At 42.3% G+C, this 19,074-nt stretch overlaps 1 protein-coding gene across 50 annotated transcripts in view; it reads left to right on the forward strand.

The window, feature by feature from the left end:
* PUM1 (pumilio RNA binding family member 1) overlaps positions 1 to 19,074 on the forward strand; it is a 136,979-nt gene that overhangs the window by 44,245 nt on the left and 73,660 nt on the right. For 23 of the 50 annotated variants that reach the window (XM_009452446.3, XM_001157169.5, XM_009452426.3 and 20 more), the window contains exons 4-5: positions 17,439 to 17,547; positions 18,508 to 18,686. The exons of 11 other annotated variants lie outside the window; for them this stretch is intronic. In XM_009452446.3, coding sequence (XP_009450721.1) covers positions 17,439 to 17,547; positions 18,508 to 18,686 — 288 coding nt within the window. The remainder of the gene's footprint in view (positions 1 to 17,438; positions 17,548 to 18,507; positions 18,687 to 19,074) is intronic. 16 more of the 50 variants (XM_063803830.1, XM_054680806.2, XM_063803785.1 and 13 more) reach the window with 1 other exon arrangement.

The following is a 19,074-nucleotide window of genomic DNA, read 5'->3' on the forward strand; positions in this document are numbered from 1 at the left end:
GGGAAGACTAATAAATGGTAACACTTTTCAATATAATGATCTATATGATATCATTATCGATATGAATCTCCCAGTAGGTTTTTGAGAGATATTATTCCCATTTTTTTTTTAGATGAGCAGAATGAGCCCTAAGATTAAATGACTCCAGCTAAATTCTTAAGTGTCAAGATGGGGATTATCTTCAAATTCGTTTTTTTTTTTTTTTTCTAGGCTCGGAAGTAATAATAGCTACAAAATATTGAGTGTATACAATTTTCCCAGAACTATGCTAATCACCTCATGTATGTTACAGTTTTTAGGGTGGTCCTGCAATATTATGATGCCCTTTTTTTTAGATGGGGTGAACAAGGATTAGAGAAGTTAATGTAATCATTAAGCCTCTGTTTGAACCCAGATCTCTTATAACTCAAATCCTGAGTTTTTCTGGTTGGTTTCTGCATATTCACAGTCTACTTATTCAAGATTTAGCTTCAGATATCAGCTCCCCTATTAAAGCTTTTTTGCTCCCTCCCATTAGAAGCTATGAAGGGGAATTCAAGTAGCAAGTGATTTGTAGTATTCTTACAAAGATGATACAAATGATGATCTGCGGCTTATCAAAGCCCCAGATGATACCCAGATGGTCTGGGCTTTATCTTTTGCATACTGGACTCTCAAGTACTGTTTCAACAATCATGGCCCAGTTTGTTTTATACATAATGATTTGTGTATATACGGTGATGTTTTCTTTTTTCTCATACAAAAGTTTGTTGAGGGTGGGGCTTCAGCTAATAATGTGCTTTGTAAACAATAGCTGCTAAATATATCGTATTGAAAGAATCATATATCAGTAAATATTTTTTCCTAAGCATAGTTTCCTCTTTATTTTTCCTTTTACATCAGAAATTGGTATCCTTGTCTATCCCCTAAGGGAGCTCAGTTCAATTTAGTAAATATTGGTTGTATTTTCTGTTCACATGACTTTTCTGCTCTCAGGGATGTTGGAGTGTACAGGGAGAGAATAAAGAACAGACAAAACTGAAAGCATATATTCAGGCTGTCTGCAAATATGTACATTTAAAAGCTATTCATTAGCTACTTTTGCAAAAATATAGAAGACAAACAATAAATCAGCAGTGCTGTTAACCCAAATTGAATCCGATATATAAAGGCATTTTTAAATAAAGGATCTTTTGTTTAATATAGTTGTTACGTTGTTACAGATCGATGGTACTTTCTCTGGGCCATCTGTTGGAGCATGGAAATATATCCTCATTATATATACAGTAACCAGACATAATGATGTTTAGAAAAATAGAATTACTTTTGTTACATTGCTTTCTCAAGCTGGTATTAAACTATGTTGTGTGTAATTCCTTCTTGGTTACTGTAACCTTGCTAATAAGGAACCAGAACATCAAAGCAAATCCATTGTATTTTGATTAATTGGTGCATGATGTGGTTCTCATTGTGGTGAAGCATGTAGCAAAAGTTTATTTTCTGTGTTGTATTCCCTATATACATAGCAGGCATATCTATGAAATATTTGTTTCCTATAATGAAGGAAAAGGGGAACTCAGGATTGAGATCCTTGTCTTTTTCAGATCAAAAATTTAAAATTCCCTGAGGCTAACTGGGTGTGGGTTCATTAGAGTATTTGGTCCCATCTTGATGCAGAGTATTCTTTGTTATCTCAGTTGGGCTGTTTGCTTCCTGCTTTGGGGGTGTGAGGGGGTCATGAAGTAATCTAGATGTTCTCATCATTGTATTTGTGAACTTTACAGTATCCTGAGGGGTCTGGAGCTTATCTTTTGTATACTGGGCTCACAAGTACTGTAATATGTAATTATTAAAGTGAAGACCTATTATAAAATGAATGTGGTTATGCTATAGATCAAACCATGTAGTCAAAATAAATTGTTATACCAAAAAGACACTTGCGCTTGCATGTTTATTGCAGCACTATTCACAATAGCACAGACGTGGAATCAACTTAGGTGGCCAGCAACAGTGAATTGGATAAGGAACATGTGGTACACCTACACCCATAAAAAAAGAGTGAAATTATGTCCTTTGCAGCAACATGGATGCAGCTGGAGTCCATTATCCTAAGTGAATTAATCACTGGAACAGAAATCCAAATACCACATGTTCTCACTTGTAAGTGGGAACTAAACATTGGGTACACATAGACATAAAGAAGGGAACAGTAGACCCTGAGGACTCCAGAAAGGGAAAGGGAAGGAGGGAGGCAAGGGTTGAAAAACTACTTATTGGGTAACTATGTTCACTATTTGGGTGACAGGTTCAGTTGAAGCCCAAATCTCAGCATCACACAATATATTATAGCCATGTAACAAACCTGCACATTTGCTCTCTGAATCTAAAAAAAAAAAAAACCTTGTGTAGTTTATTCATATGTAAAAACACATGACCTTATTTATAGGTAACCTGTAGATAACATAACATCCCTTATATGCTGTTCCTGTATCATGCAGAAAAGCCCGATTCACTCTGGGAATTTCATCATTTTATCAACATACTTTACTGTCAGTCTGTCAGGTTTTATGAAGACAGTAGAGAAGTTTCTTGGCTCTGTTCCATTAACAAAATGTGAAGGGTATAAAGAAACCTTTACTTTCAGATTCAGAAGGGCACGTGTATGGGAGCCTGTTCAGGTTAATTCATGACAAAATAACATGGAGTGTAAGGTGCTAACAGTATTTCTGAATGTTCTTTAATGGACTTGCTTTATGAAAGTATGAATGATATCTTTTGATGTGCTTGGTTTCTAGGATGAAGTCGTTGACAGACAGGGTTGTATTCTTTGGTGTGTGCAGAAAACAGGAAAACCCTGTGCGTTTTGAAGTTTAATGGTAGTCATCAAGTTGCAATTCTATCTAATATCTAATTTGTGGTTGTCCTAAAATTTGTTTATTTATTTATGTTTTTGAGACAGAGTCTTGCCCTGTTGCCCAGGCTGGAGCGCAGCGGCACTATCTTGGCTCACTGCAACCTCCATCTCCTGGGTTTAAGTGATTCTCGTGCCTCAGCCTCCCAAGTAACTGGGATCACAGGCGCCTGCCACCACACCTGGCTAATTTTGTACTTCTGATAGAGACGGGGTTTCACCATATTGGCCAGGTTGGTCTTGAAAATCTGGGCTCAAGCGATTTGCTCGCCTCAGCCTCCCAAAGAGCTAGGATTACAGGCATGAGCCACCACACCTGACCTGGTTGTCCTAAAATTTAAAAGCTACCAAATTCTTCTTATCTCAACTTGATTGCTCTTTTTGCTCTTACTGTCGCCCAGCAGCCTATAGAGGATCTTCAGGGCAGCCTCAATACCCTTTGAATGCATAAAACTTAAACTTTTGATACTATATGCACACATTTGGATCTGTTTGTGTTTTTATTTTTTATTTTTGAATTTTCTTTTTCTTCATGTACCCTACAGGAGACTTAATGGATTCTGTTTTCATTTAGCTTTTGCACTCAGCTGTCTCTGCAGAATAGATTCCTAATTAAAAGAACTCCAGTGATAGACTGGCTTATGTATACTTAGTGAATTCATTCTTGATCATCATAATGGGCAATGACTCTTTTGAAATTTATACCTTTTATTTTGTTTTACTTTATTTAAAAATTTTTTTTTCTTTTTCTTTTTCTTTTTTTTATTGCTCATTCTTGGGTGTTTCTCGCAGAGGGGGATCTGGCAGGGTCACAGGACAATAGTGGAGGGAAGGTCAGCAGATAAACAAGTGAACAAAGGTCTCTGGTTTTCCTAGGCAGAGGACCCTGCGGCCCTCCACAGTGTTTGTGTCCCTGGGTACTTGAGATTAGGGAGTGGTGATGACTCTTAACGAGCATGCCGCCTTCAAGCATCTGTTTAACAAAGCACATCTTGCACCACCCTTAATCCATTCAACCCTGAGTGGACACAGCACATGTTTCAGAGAGCACAGGGTTGGGGGCAAGGTCACAGATCAACATGATCCCAAGGCAGAAGAATTTTTCTTAGTACAGAACAAAATGAAAAGTCTCCCATGTCTACCTCTTTCTACACAGACACGGCAACCATGCGATTTCTCAATCTTTTCGCCACCTTTCCCCCTTCTTTCTATTCCACAAAACCGCCATTGTCATCATGGCCCGTTCTCAATGAGCTGTTGGGTACACCTCCCAGACAGGGTGGTGGCCGGGCAGAGGGGCTCCTCACTTCCCAGTAGGGGCGGCCGGGCAGAGGCGCCCCTCACCTCCCGGACGAGGCGGCTGGCCGGGCGGGGGGCTGAGCCCCCCACCTCCCTCCCGGACGGGGCGGCTGGCCGGGCGGGGGGCTGACCCCCCCACCTCCCTCCCGGACGGGGCGGCTGGCCGGGCGGGGGGCTGAGCCCCCCACCTCCCTCCCGGATGGGGCGGCTGGCCGGGTGGGGGGCTGACCCCCCCCACCTCCCTCCCGGACAGGGCGGCTGGCCGGGCGGGGGGCTGACCCCCCAACCTCCCTCCCGGACGGGGCGGCTGGCCGGGTGGGGGGCTGAGCCCCCCACCTCCCTCCCGGACGGGGCGGCTGGCCGGGCAGAGGGGCTCCTCACTTCCCAGTAGGGGCGGCCGGGCAGAGGCGCCCCTCACCTCCCGGACGGGGTGGCTGGCCGGGTGGGGGAGCTGAGCCCCCCACCTCCCTCCCGGATGGGGCGGCTGGCCGGGCGGGGGGCTGACCCCCCCACCTCCCTCCCGGACGGGGCGGCTGGCCGGGCGAGGGGCTGATCCCCCCACCTCCCTCCCGGGCGGGGCGGCTGGCCGGGCGAGGGGCTGACCCCCCCACCTCCCTCCCGGACGGGGCGGCTGGCCGGGTGGGGGGCTGACCCCCCACCTCCCTCCCGGGCGGGGCGGCTGGCCAGGCGGGGGGCTGACCCCCACCTCCCTCCCGGACGGGGTGGCTGCCGGGCGGAGAAGCTCCTCACTTCCCAGACAGGGTGGCAGCCGGGCGGTGGGGCTCCTCACTTCTCAGACGGGGCGGTTGCCAGGCGGAAGGTCTCCTCACTTCTCAGACGGGGCGGCCAGGCAGAGACGCTCCTCACCTCCCAGACGGGGTCGCGGCCTGGCTGAGGCGCTCCTCACATCCCAGACGGGGCGGCGGGGCAGAGGCGCTCCCCACATCTCAGACGATGGGTGGCCGGGCAGAGACGCTCCTCACTTCCTAGATGGGATGGCGGCCGGGAAGAGGCGCTCCTCACTTCCCAGGTGGGATGGCGGCTGGGCAGAGACGCTCCTCACTTTCCAGACAGGGCAGCCAGGCAGAGGGGCTCCTCACATCCCAGACAATGGGCGGCCAGTCAGAGACGCTCCTCACTTCCCAGACGGGGTGGCGGCCGGGCAGAGGCTGCAATCTCCACACTTTGGGGGGCCAAGGCAGGCGGCTGGGAGGTGGAGGCCGTAGCGAGCCGAGATCACGCCACTGCACTCCAGCCTGGGCACCATTGAGCACTGAGTTAACGAGACTCCGTCTGCAATCCCGGCACCTCGGGAGGCCGAGGCTGGCAGACCACTCGCGGCTAGGAGCTGGAGACCAGTCCGGCCAACACAGTGAAACCCCATCCCCACCAAAAAAACAGAAAACCAGTCAGGCGTGGCGGCGCGCGCCTGCAATCGCAGGCACTCGGCAGGCTGGGGCAGGAGAATCGGGCAGGGAGGCTGCAGCGAGCCGAGACGGCAGCAGTACAGTCCAGCTTCGGCCCGGCATGAGAGGGAGACCGTGGAAAGGAGAGGGAGACGGGAGAGGGAGACGGGAGACGGGAGACGGGAGACGGGAGACGGGAGACGGGAGACGGGAGAGGGAGACGGGAGACGGGAGAGGGAGACGGGAGAGGGGAGAGGGAGACGGGAGAGGGAGAGGGAGACGGGAGAGGGAGAGGGAGAACAATCAAATCCCCAACATTCTACATGTAGTAGGTGCTCCTATTTAAAATTTTTGAGACAGAGTCTTGCTCTGTCACCCAGGCTGGATTACGGTGGCATGATCTTGGCTCACTGCAACCTCCGCCTCCCAGGTTCAAGCAATTCTCCTGTCTCAGCCTCCCAAGTAGCAGGGACTACGGGTGCATGCCATGACACCTGGCTGATTTTTTGTATTTTTAGTAGAGATGGGGTTTCACCACATTGGTTAGGCTGGTCTCGAACTCCTGACCTCAGGTGATCCATCGGCCTCCCAAAGTGCTGGGATTAGAGGCGTGAGCCACCACGCCTCGCCAGCCTTTAATTTTTTTTATTTTTATTTTTTTGAGATGGAGTCTCCTCTGTCATCCAGGCTTGAGTGCAGTGGCGAGATCTCGGCTCACTGCAACCTCCACCTCCCAGGCTCAGATGATTCTCCTGCCTCAGCCTCCCAAGTAGCTGGAATTACAGGCATGCGCCACTACACCCAGCTAATTTTTGTATTTTAGCAGAGATGAGATTTTACCATGTTGGCCAGGCTGGTCTTGAACTCCTGACTTTAGGTGATCCACCACCTCGGCCTCCCAAAGTGCTGGTAATTCAGGCATGAGCCACCGCGCCTGGTAAAATTATATAGCTTAAAAAAACAAAAACAAAAACACTTGCTTTGAAAAGAGTCTCTCAGCAGCAATTTTGCCCTTGCCCCTACTTCCACAGTTCCTTTTCTTACCATTTCACATCTGGATTACTACATTGGCCTCTTTGCTTAGACTCCCAATATTCATTTGCTTTCCTTCACCCCATTTTATGGAGGACTGTCAGATCAATCTTTTAAAGATAAATTTTATAATGTTACTACTGTTGCCTATTGGATTAGAGCCCTAGGGGTGCTTTTTGTAGTCTCACTGGCAGCTGACATTAGTGATTTTTCACCCTCTTCTTATTGCTACCCTGTGTTGATGGCCAGTTTCCAGGTGGGCACCTGCTCCACTTGCTTTCATTTCTGCCTACCTTGGTTCATTGTAGAAGGTCCTTTGCACTGTCTCACTCACTCTAAATCAGGGTTGTCCAGTCTTTTGGCTTCCCTGGACCACATTGGAAGAATGTGATCTTGGGCCACACATAAAATACACTATCACTAGTGATAGCTGATGAACTAAAAAAAAAAGAAGAAAAAAATCGCAAAATAGAATCTCATAATGTTTTAAGCAAGTGTATGAATTTGTATTGGGCCACATTCAAAGCAGTTCTGGGCTGCGGGCTGGACAAGCTTACTCTAAATTCTGTCCCCTTCTTTAAGATACTTCTTGACCATCCTATCCCAGGTTCATTTCTTCATTGGTGTGGTTGGTTACTCTTCCTTTCTTCATCTGTAGTAGGTTGTGAATTTTAGCAGTCTATACTCCATTATTAGGCAGTGTGCTTATCTTAAAATTACGTGTCCGTTTGACTCTGGTTTTTCTTTTTAATCTTTTAAGTTCCTTCAGGGCAAAGAATGTCTTTTACTGCTTTTTTTTGTTTTTTCCAATAGTGGCTAATGCAGGCTGTGCATTTTAGGGTGTGTGCAAGTAGTACTTTTGGGCATCAGCAAGTACTTCAAATACTGAAATTTATTTTTTCAATAGTCAGAAAAGCAGTGTTGATTTCCCAGTTGTGGGAGAGAAGATCAGATTACCTCATCTTGTCCTATACTCTGCGATCTCCTTGATTTCATCCTTAGTGGAGGAAGTGTTATTTAAAGGCATTAGATACAGGTATCAACAGTGCTTATAAAAGGTGCTTAATAACCTGGGAAAACCTTTAAAAAATCTGTTAATTTATATACTGCATAATTATAATTATGCAACAGATTAAAGTTTGCTTTTTTTAAAAGCAGTATATTAGATTTCAGCCAAAAGAGGCATTTTGTTAAGACACCACCATGTCTATGGTAATCTGTTTTCAGTAGTAACCATTTGAAACAACAGGGTAAAAATTTTAAGCAGTAATTACTGCATGCCAGATTGTGATGATACCTAGTAGAGAAATATGAAGAAAATTATTGGAGATGTTGATTCTTAGACAGTTTTTTTGGTGATTTGAATTAAATTAGTGAGAACACAAATTTTAACATTTAACATCTTTACATGTAAGTATTGAGTAACTGATTAAAGTGGATGCACTTCACCCTGCTTATATGTAGATTATTTTTAATACCATGAATATATACATATATATAAATGCAAAACGAGAATTTGGAAGATCTTATTCCTTCACTGAAAGAGAAGGTGAAAACTTAAAAATTCTTTGCTTTATATACTTATTTTTAATTAAAAAAAACTGGCTTGTGATGGAACACTCAACATTTTTAACATTCCTTATTTAAGCAACAATTTTCAAAATGAGTTGGAAGTTTATTACAGGTTGGGTATCTCTTACCCAGAATACTTGGGACCAGAAATGTTTTGGAATTTTTTGATGTTTGGAATATTTGCATAATAATTACTAGCTGAACAGCCCAATCTGGAAACATGAAATCTGAAATGCTCCAGTGAGCACTTCCTTTGACTGTCACATTGGCAATCAAAAAGTTTTGGATTTTAGAGCATTTCAAATTTTGCATTTTTTTGGATTAAGGATGCTAAGCCTGTATCAGCTTGCTTAAAAATATTTGAAATTTAGGACATGAGCTCTCTTCTTAAAATTGCTATTAACTTTTGCCCTTTTGAAATTGTATTGAAGTGGCCAGGCGCAGTGGCTTATGCCTGTAATCCCAGCACGTTGGGAGGCTGAGGCGGGTGGATCACCTGAGGTCAGGAGTTCAAGACCAGCCTGACCAACATGGAGAAACCCCATCTCTACTAAAAATACAAAATTAGCCAGGTGTGGTGGCGCATGCCTGTAATCCCAGCTACTCCGGAGGCTGAGGCAGGAGAAATGCTTGAACCCAGGAGGCGGAGGTTGCGGTGAGCTGAGATCGCATCATTGCACTCCAGCCTGGGCAACAATAGAGAAACTCCATCTCAAAAAAAAAAAAAAGAAAAAGAAAAAAAAGAAAAATAAATAAATTACATTGAAGTGGCTGGGTGTGATGGCTCACGTCTGTAATCCCAGCACTTTGGGAGACCGAGGTGGGCAGGTCACGAGATCAGGAGATCAAGACCATCCTGAGTAACACGGTGAAACCCCGTCTCTACTGAAAATATAAAAAATTAGTCAGGCGTGGTGGCAGGTGCCCGTATTCCCAGCTACTCAGGAAGCTGAGGCAGGAGAATGGCGTGAACCCGGGAGGTGGAGCTTGCAGTGAGCCGAGATCATGCCACTGCACTCCAGCCTGGGCAACAGAGCGAGACTCCGTCTCAAAAAAAAAGAAAAAGAAAACGAAATTATGTTGAAGTGAAATGTATCTGCTTGAGAGATATGCCTTATTTATTTGCAGTGAATTTCAGACCACCATAATCTCAGTTTTATTTATTAGAGAATTAGTTGAAAATCATAACAAAAGTATATTTTGAAATAAGTAATCCACAATCCCAGTGCACTAACAAACACTCTTCTGCTTTTATTTTTCTTTCCAGTCTTGATCCAAAAGGGAAGAATGCATGAGGAGAAGCAGTCTTTACATGTACAATTTTGTATTTTACTTTTAAAATTTAATGTTATTTTATAAATATTACATGTAGTCATTATGGCTATTTTTGGTGAGCTTACATTGTTGTACTACAACTTGTTTGCTTGCTTATTTATTTATTTAAAGAGACAGGGTCTCACTATGTTGCACAGGCTAGTCTTGAATTCCTGGCCTCAAGTGATCCTTCTGCCTACCAATATGCTGGGATTATAGGTGTGGGCCACTGCACCAGGCCCACAGCTAATTTATTGTTGAATACTTAGTTTGCAGTTTGCTTTCAACTTTTTTTTTTTTTTCTGAGACACAGTCTTGCTCTGTCACCCAGGCTGGAGTGCAGTGGTGTGATCTTGGCTCACTGTAACCTCCGCCTCCTGGGTTCAAGTGATTCTGCTACCTCAGCCTCCCGAGTAGCTGGGATTACAGGCGCCTGGCCACTACGCCTGGCTGATTTTTGTATTTTTAGTAGAGACAGGGTTTCACCATGTTGTCCAGGCTGGTCTTGAACTCCTGACCTCAAGCAATCCGCCCGCCTCAGCCTCCCAAAGTGCTGAGATTACAGGCCTACTTTCAACTTTTTTAATTCTTTTTTTTTGAATTTTAATGTTTAAAAACAGAGATTGGGTCTTGGCATGTTGCTCAGGCTGGTCTTGAACTCCTCAAGTGACCCTCCCACCTCAGCCTCCTAAAGTGCTGGGGTTACAAGCATGAGCCACTGCATCCAGCCTCGACTTTTTTTTATTCTTACAAACACTTTGAATGTAGATTTTTTTTTTTTTTTTTTTTGAGACTGGATCTTGCTCTGTTACCCAGGCTAGAGTGCAGTGGCACAATCACGGCTCACTGCAGCCTTGACCTCCTGGGCTCAGGTGATCGTCCCACCTAGGTCAGCCTCCTGAATAGCTAGGACCACAGGCATCTGCTACCACACTTGGCTTTTTTAAGTTTTTGTAGAGATGGGCTGTCACATGTTTCCCAGGCTGGTCTTTAACTCCTAGACTCAAGCTATCCTCCTGCCTCACCTCCCAAAGTGCTGGGATTGCAGGAATCAGCCATCATACCTGGCTGTGACTTTTGATACGTATGTAGTTTCTGAGGCCCTTCCAAAAGAATTACGCTAACCAGGAATGAATGAACTTGGCTTTTCTTAAAGATATGTTTTAATAAGTTAAAGCTTTAAATAAAGCTTTAGTATAACTTAATATCAGCATAGTTCTTAGTATTTATAAAAGCACTTCATATACTATCTCACAACAACAGTCTGTGGTATGGAGAGACCACATAAGTTGTGAAAAATACAAAATTTTTACAAGTAAGACTACCACATGTGATTATCAGTGGTTACCAATCAAACTTCCTCATTTCAGTTAGTTCTGAAAGGTCCTTTCTCTGAGTTGATGTCATCTTCTCTTAATGTACTGAGAGTGTGGTGAGATATATACTAAGAGATTAATAATTGTTTTGGTTGTTGGTCTGTCTTACCAGCTAGTTAAATATCAAGCATTTGTTTCCTGCATTGGTTGCATTCCAGTGAAACTAAGCTTGTGTTGTAAGTTAGAGATGCTAGATAATAACATGATCAAACTGATCACGTCTGCAAGGTTGTAACATCCATATTAGTAGTATTTCTTAAGATGCTCAATTTCTGCTCTGAGAGATGCTCTGTGCAGCCTGTATTGAGTGTGTAAGCAGTTACCTAATATTTTATTCCTTTTGAGTACAGAGTAGTTGCTGGAGAGCCCCTTTACTGTTGAGATCATCAGTAAACCTCATTGATAAATCCCTATTCAAATATTAGTGGCGGTATGGTCAAACAAGTCCAGGCAATAATTGTCTTGCCTCTGCAGTTCCTGAAAAGCCGTAATCATGGTTCTTGTAGTGTTGTTTTGTTGGGGTAGTTAATGTAATGAGGTTTGTACTGACATGGCCTAGGTGATGCCATGATCACTGTGTCTGATAGTTTGACATAGGAGCATTTCATTGACAAATCATTAGTATTGTGATGTCTATTGGCTGCTACTTTGCTCTTTTAAAAAAGGATAGTAGCTGATTTTTTGTTTACTGTTTCAGCATTGTATTATGTCATTACATGTGTTATCTCTTTCATTGTACACAATAGGTCATTTTATAGGTGAGAAAAAGCAGAAGAGGATAAAATTCACACAGCTGGGATTTAAAACTAGTTTAAAGTGATTTCAGAGCATTCATGGGTCTTTATCACTGTTCTTAAAATAAGAAGCTTAGAGTTTCTTGATATTCTCCACTTTTTATTGTCTTAATCCGTGTTTTAAGGGTTCTTGGTGTAGGGGTTTATGACATGATTGATTGTTAAGTGTTAAGTGTGGTTTTGCGTATTGTTCTTTTTTGTTAGATGGAAAGGAAAAAAGGTGTTTCCAGACAAATTTAAAAGAAGTGTCTCAAGTGGCTGACATTGCTTGTAAACCAGTGCTTGACTTCTATTTTGTTTTCCAGAAGCCTCATAGATAAGCTTACTGAATTTTTTTTTTTTTTTTTTTTTACTTTTCATAAGTTTTTTTATTTTATAAACTTACAATTCAGGATGGGATAAACAGTGTACGTGTGTGTGTTTCTCCCAGAGATTTGAGAGCACACACTATTGGTGGGGCAGTTAGGAATTCCACTTAATGTTTCATTACAAGAAAGAGTACAAGGTCTATTTATTTTATTGCTGGGGATGATAGGACTCCCCAAGTCATGGTTCTCAGTTTGTAGATCTTGAAATGGACTGTTATTACTAATTCAGATGATTGGGTTGTGATATTGACCCCACACTAACCAGAACAAGAGGCTAATGTATGAAAACCAAAATGCAGTCTGCTGATTTTTTTTTTTTTTTTTAAGGAAAAAAAACAACTCTTAGATGGACAAGGATGGTTGTGTTTGGTGATTGGCATGGTTGGCTATAGGAGGAAGCCAGTTCCTTTAAGAAGGTGGCTTGGTAAGCAGAGTTGGAGCCAGGGAGATTACTTGGGTGTTTTTAGTGTCCAGTGTAATTAAGCTACTATCTAACCAGATGCATTAATTGCTTTGATAAGAATAGGCTTCTTTGTGCATCGTATGCCCTGCCCTTAAATGTGTCACCTGGATAATACTGGCTACATCTGATTCCTTGGGTCTCTTTTGCTTTTGTTGGACCAATTCCTAATTCCTGTTATCTTCTTTTGGAATTGTCACATCATTTAATCCTCTTACTGCTAAGTTATTCTTTAAAACAAACTCTGTACATCTCTCTTGTGATCTGTTACTTTTCGCCTTGTCAAAAAAACCAGTCTTTATTTCCAAATTCTTGATGGGGTGGATAGGAACTATCTTTTTATAGGTTGGATGCATTTACATTTTTGGTTATTGTGTGTTAAGTGAAGATTTGGCAACTGCTGGTATTTATGCCAGTGGGTTGGCAAACTAGGATATTTTACCCAACGCTGTGGATGATGTTACCTCCAGAGAGCTTACTGTTGAATTTGAAATTGTACTTGGATAACACATTATCATTTGGTTTTATAATTCAGTAGTTTCTAACTCCTTTTAATATGATCACATTTGAACAGTTAGGTATCTTTTAGCTGACTGTTGAATATAAGTGATTGCTACTAATTCTCAGTAAGCTCAACATGTCTAAATTGATTTGATTTTGCCGAGTTAAAAAAGCCAGTCTTACTTTTTTTCAATTGAAAAGGATTTTAGTTTCATCACTTACATTTAAATATTAGAAATGGAACAAGAAGTGTTTCTTGAAAACAGACTCCTAAAGAAGTGTTTCAAATATACAAAAATACTTCCACATATTCACAACTGTGTTATTGCTGCTTAACAAATCACCCTAAAATTTAGTGGCTTAAAACAGCACAGTGTGTGTGTGTGTGTGTGTATGTGTGTGTATTTTAAGAGATAGGGTCTCACTCTGTTGCCCAGGCAGGAGTGCAGTAGTGTAATCGTAGCTCACTGCAGCTTCAAACCTCTGGGCTCAAGGAGTCTTCCCACCTCAGCCTCCTGAGTAGCTGGGACTGCAGGGGTGTGCCACCACTCCGGACTGATTTTTAAAAAGTCTTTTGTAAAGCTAGAGTCTCGCTATGTTGGTTGCTAAGTCTGATCTTAGACTCCTGGCCTCACCCTTAGAAAGCACTGGGATTACAGGTGTAAGCCACCATGCCCTGCCTAAAACAAGACGGTTGTTTAAGCCTCATAGTTGCTATAGGTTAGGAACCTAGGCATGACTTTCCTGAGTCATCTGCTTCAGGGTCCTTCACAAGCTGCAGTCATGATTTCAACTTTGGCTGCATTCATCTCAAAGCTTGCTTGGAGAAAGGTCTGTTTCCAAACTCACTCATGTGGTATCAACCATCAGAATCCATTCTTTGCTGGTTGTTGGACGGAGGATCTCAGTTCTTAATTGTGTGTAAATGACCCAGGGCAGAGGCAGAGTTCAGTGGGAAGCTGCGGAGCAACAGCTTTGTATATGTAGCTGTTGTCCAGAGATGTCTCTCTCTTGGCTTCATGTGGCGTCTGTATAGGGCAGCTCACAACATAGCAGCAGTCATCATCAGAGTAAGCAATCAGGACAATAGATAGAAGAGGACAAGCAAGATGGAAATCACAGCTTTTGTAACATCTTGAAAGGAACATCCCATGACTTGTCTTATGTTATTTCTTAGAGGCATGTCATAGGTCTAGCCCACAGTCAGGGGAAGGGGATTACTCAGGTTATGAGTACTTGTAAGTGAAGATCATTAAGAGTCATTTCAGATGCTGCTAACCACAGCAGTTGAGTATAGACGCATATGTTTTGGAGGAAAGGGAGAAAGACTGAGTAAGATCCAGAGACTTTTAAGAGCTTTGCTAATTTTGCTTCTGTCTTTGCCCAAGCACCTTGGTTCAGTCTTTTGCTTTCTTTTTTTTGCCACAGTGGCAAAAACCACACTTTTGCACCAACCTAATAGCACTTTGCTTCATGTTTGCTGTATTGTTGTTTCCTTTTGAGAGAATTTACCCTGAAAATAGCCTTGCTTATGTGTTCACCTGCTTCTCCTGGCTTTGCACATTATGACAGCCTGGTATACTATCATGAAAGGTGACAGGATCCCAGAACTGATTTTTGAAGCCTTGAGCTGAAAGGCTGCTGCTTTCTGTAAGCAATTTTACAAATTATGGATAAGACTATATTTACATATGGAGGCTGGTACTTTTGGAAACTGTTCCTTGAGGTGTTTTTTTTTTGTTTTTGTTTTTGTTTTTTTGAGACAGAGTCTTGCTCTCTTGCCCAGGCTGGAGTACAGTGGCGTGATCTTGGCTCATTGCAACCTCTGCGTCCCTGGTTCAAGCAATTCTTGTGCCTCAGCCTCCCGAGTAGCTGGGACTACAGATGTGCACCACCATATGCAGCTAATTTTTGTGTTTTTTAGTAGAGATGGGGATCTTGCCATGTTGGCCATTCTAGTCTCGAACTCCTGACCTCAGGTGATTCACCTGCCTCAGCCTCCCAAGGTGCTGGGATTACAGGCGTGAGCCACCATGCTGGGCCCTGTTCCTTGAGTTTTAAATAAACATTTACAAGTTTCTGTGAGGAATGAACTCTTAAAACATTTAAAGGACAAGAATGGTTTTGATCACCTTAGCATTCTTTGCACTATTATGTGGAGCATAAAACAAGTGAGACCCTCCTTAGGCTGACATTCTTTCTTCTGGAATACAAAAGAGTAGTTGCTTTTGCTTTGCACAAAATACGGGAGAAAAAAAATCAGAATTTTAATTGGAGAAAGGGTATAACCAATGAGGAAAGAAATTTTATTTGTATCTTCGGACAGGATTTTTTTTTTTTTTTGAAGATGGAGTCTCGCTCTGTTGCCCAGGCTGGAGTGCAGTGGCATGATCTTAGCTCACCGCACCCTCCCACTCCTAGGTTCAAGCTAGTCTCCTGCCTCAGCCTCCTGAGGAGCTGGGACTACAGGCACACACCACCACGCCCGGCCAATTTTTTTTTTTTTTTTTTGTATTTTTAGTAAAGACAGGGTTTCGCTGTGTTAGCCAGGATGGTCTTGATCTCCTGACCTCGTGATGCTCCTGCCTTGGCCTCCCAAAGTGCTAGGATTATAGGCGTGAGCCACCACGCCCGGCCTTGCAGGGGACAGGACATTTTTGAGACTAAAAGGAGAAAAATAAGTTTAAAAATAATTCTTGAATTGTCCTTTGCATAGTTTACATTAATTTTCAGTATCCCCTCTGTGACCTGGTTTGACCGCTATTTTGCCTAGGTGTGATGTTTTTGAATACATTATTGAGAACCTGTTGTGCTAGGCACTCATCTACAATATTTCTAATCATCACAGCAACTTGAACGATATTTTCTTCATCAATAAAAAGAGAATGAGGTTCAGGGCAGTTTGGTAAGATTTCCTAGGGCACTTCAAAGTTGTCCAGTTTAGTGCTTCCCGACCCTAATGCTACCGTCGATCCGGGGCTCTTTCCCATTTTACCCTGATCCTCACCCTCCCCCAAATGCCCTTAGGGTAATAAGTGGTACACCAGGAAGACTGCTACTTATAACTGTTCATTTTCAAGGAAACTTAGGTATCTGTGCAATTAAATACCAGACAAATGTTTTTTTTTGTCTCAATCTTGTTTAATTAGTAAACAACAAATTAGGTCCTTAAGAGCAAAATGTATGGCAAACTGCTTTGGTCCAGGCAGTAACCCATGTCCATGAGATAGATTATAGAGCCACTTAAAGGTAGATGAAAATTATGCCGAGAAACCCAGAAATTAGATTTGGGAAGCAGAGATTTATTTTAGTGAGAGCAGAGTTTAATTATTTTTCCATTATCATTGGGTTATGGGTTAAATCGGAAAGTTAAACCTTTATCGTCAAGGAGAGGAAATGTTTTGTGCTTTCTGGTTTTTTATTGTGTTCTTCTGAGAAATTCAACTCTCCAGGTATTTTTGTGCTCAAAAATGGTGGTTAAATACTGTCTCAAACATCTTAGTTTCCTGTGTAATAGCAGTTGAAAACATAATTAGAGGAAATAAGAGGGGGCATTTTAGTCAGTAAAGCTGATGACCAGAACCAAGAATGATAGAGTTCTGTGGAATTTTACTTTGTAAGCCTGGTCACTGGTGCTTTGATCTTATGCAAAACTGTACTGTGTTTTGCTTGAAGGGTACTTTGCATTTTTTTGTTGAAGCTAGTATAAACTTCTCATGTTGGCTTATGGCCAGCGATCCCTGTTTCTCTGAAGCATGGAGTGATTTGTGAAGTCACTTTAATGGCATTACCAAGTATTGTTAAAAAATTAATGGAGGTTAGGAGATTTTATTTCCCTTCCAGTAATGAAGGAATAGCTTTTCTGTCCTTCCAAAATCTTGGAATAGGTTAGTGTTGTGGTTGGGAAGTATTTTGGTTAATGGAGTCTCTGTGTATAAAGGAAGTGAATTTTGCCTCTGGCATTCCATAACTGAGGTTCATAGCTGATTCATGCTCCAGCTTGAGTAACTTTGTCTGGTAGTTAGTACACGTATAGCGAGAAGTGTTTTAATAGTTGTAAATACTTTCTTTTTCAGTAAGAGTCCACTTAGTAGTTAGCTAATAGGGTCACTGTTAGTTCCCTTCCCCACTCCTTAAAAATCTTGGCATGGGTTAAGCGAGTAATTCTAGATATTTAAGTTGAGCCTCTATTGGATGGTTTGATCAGTGTCCCCACCCCTGCCCCCCACCTTGCCTTAGGCCTCTCTGTGACTTTTACCAAATATATAGCAGTGTTCTGACCACAGTTGTGTAGTTGGAACACTTTAATTAAAGACCTTCAGGGCACGTGAGCATCTTCAGTACCCTTGTCTAAAAGAAAGTGTTGACTGCTGTACTTTCATCCTTTATGAATTCTTTAAAAGCATCTATTATTTTTAATTTGCAGCAGCTCTTGCCAGGTAAAAAGTTTTGGGAAACAGATGAATCCAGCAAAGATGGACCAAAAGGAATATTCCTGGGTGATCAATGGCGAGACAGTGCCTGGGGAACATCAGGTAATCTAGATCTAGCATCTGTACTGTGATTTATGCCTGTCTTAGAGCTCCTTTCCTCAGCAATTGGCAAGTCATGAATTTTACATCAGTGACATAAGCATGTCAAGCAGTGTCCTCTCCTGTAGTATAATTGCCATTAAGGAGCTTATATGATGTAATTTATTAAAACATAATTAACACAAAATCATATCTTCAATATTTTTTGAAGTGCTAGCCACAGGGGAATGGTCTTATTTGAAACGACCATAATTTCAGCTGTAACGTTTTGTTCTGTACTGCTGTCAGCATACTTGGAATTAGAAAATCCACACCTGCCATTTGAAGTTCATGTTTCTTTTTCTCCCCTTGCCCTTGTGTACCGTGTATGGAATGATCTATCTTTAAACGTGATTGGGACCAAATCAAGTCACTGGGCATGGACATTCTTCTGGCATACTACCCCTGAAGAGGGATGGGGAGAACTTACAGAGGCAGACACACTGACAGCAGAAAAAGTGACAGATGATAGGGAGGAAGGAGACAGAAAACCCAAAAGCCAATGTCGTGTATTACAGTACAACGTAAGCATGGAACCTCATGATGACAGTGAATTATCAGAAAAGAACAAATTATATTGTTTTTAAAAAGGGCAGTAAAATCATATTTTGTTTTAGTAATACTAATAAAATATATTAAAAAGAAATCCTTTTACTTATAAAGGGGTAAAAATTTTCCACTCAGCTAGATAAACCAGATAAGCTAGATAAACTGTTGTATTCCTCTGCTATCCTGGATAAATGAGGAGTGTGTTCCATTTCCTTAGCTTATGTTGAATATCATACAGTGAGGGACACGATAGGAGGTTTTGGCTCAACTGACCATGGCAAGTTTCCTGATTCCATTGGTTATCCATGAGACATCACTCATAATTTGTTTGAGCCTCTGGCTGCACTGTATCATGCTTGTGTATCTTTTTTGTAGATCATTCAGTTTCCCAGCCAATCATGGTGCAGAGAAGACCTGGTCAGAGTTTCCATGTGAACAGTGAGGTCAATTCTGTACTGTCCCCACGATCGGAGAGTGGGGGACTAGGCGTTAGCATGGTGGAGTATGTGTTGAGCTCATCCCCGGGCGATTCCTGTCTAAGAAAAGGAGGATTTGTAAGTTGGCTTGAGGAACTTGTTCCTATCTCTCTCTCTCTCTCTGTCTTTTTTTCCCCTAAAGCAAAACATGCCTGTTTAGTTTCCTTAGATGTTCACAGCATTAATTACAGGGTATTTTCAAACAACGTTTGTTGTAAATAGAACTCAGCAAACATAGTAGGAGATGTAAATTCAACTTTTAAAAACTAAAGTAATAATGTTTTGGTGGGGGGACACATTGATAGTATTGTGAGATAAGAACTGAAATCTGGATCAAAGTTCATTGGTCTATCAGAAAACACCATTTTTACTTTAAAATAAAAGCAAAAGGGGGGTGGTGAAGGAATTAAAAAAATAAAACTGATGCTGGGATGTTAACAGGGAATTCCAGATTTGAGAGCAGTGA

Source organism: Pan troglodytes, chromosome 1 (assembly GCF_028858775.2).
Source record: "Pan troglodytes isolate AG18354 chromosome 1, NHGRI_mPanTro3-v2.0_pri, whole genome shotgun sequence".
NCBI lineage: Eukaryota > Metazoa > Chordata > Mammalia > Primates > Hominidae > Pan > Pan troglodytes.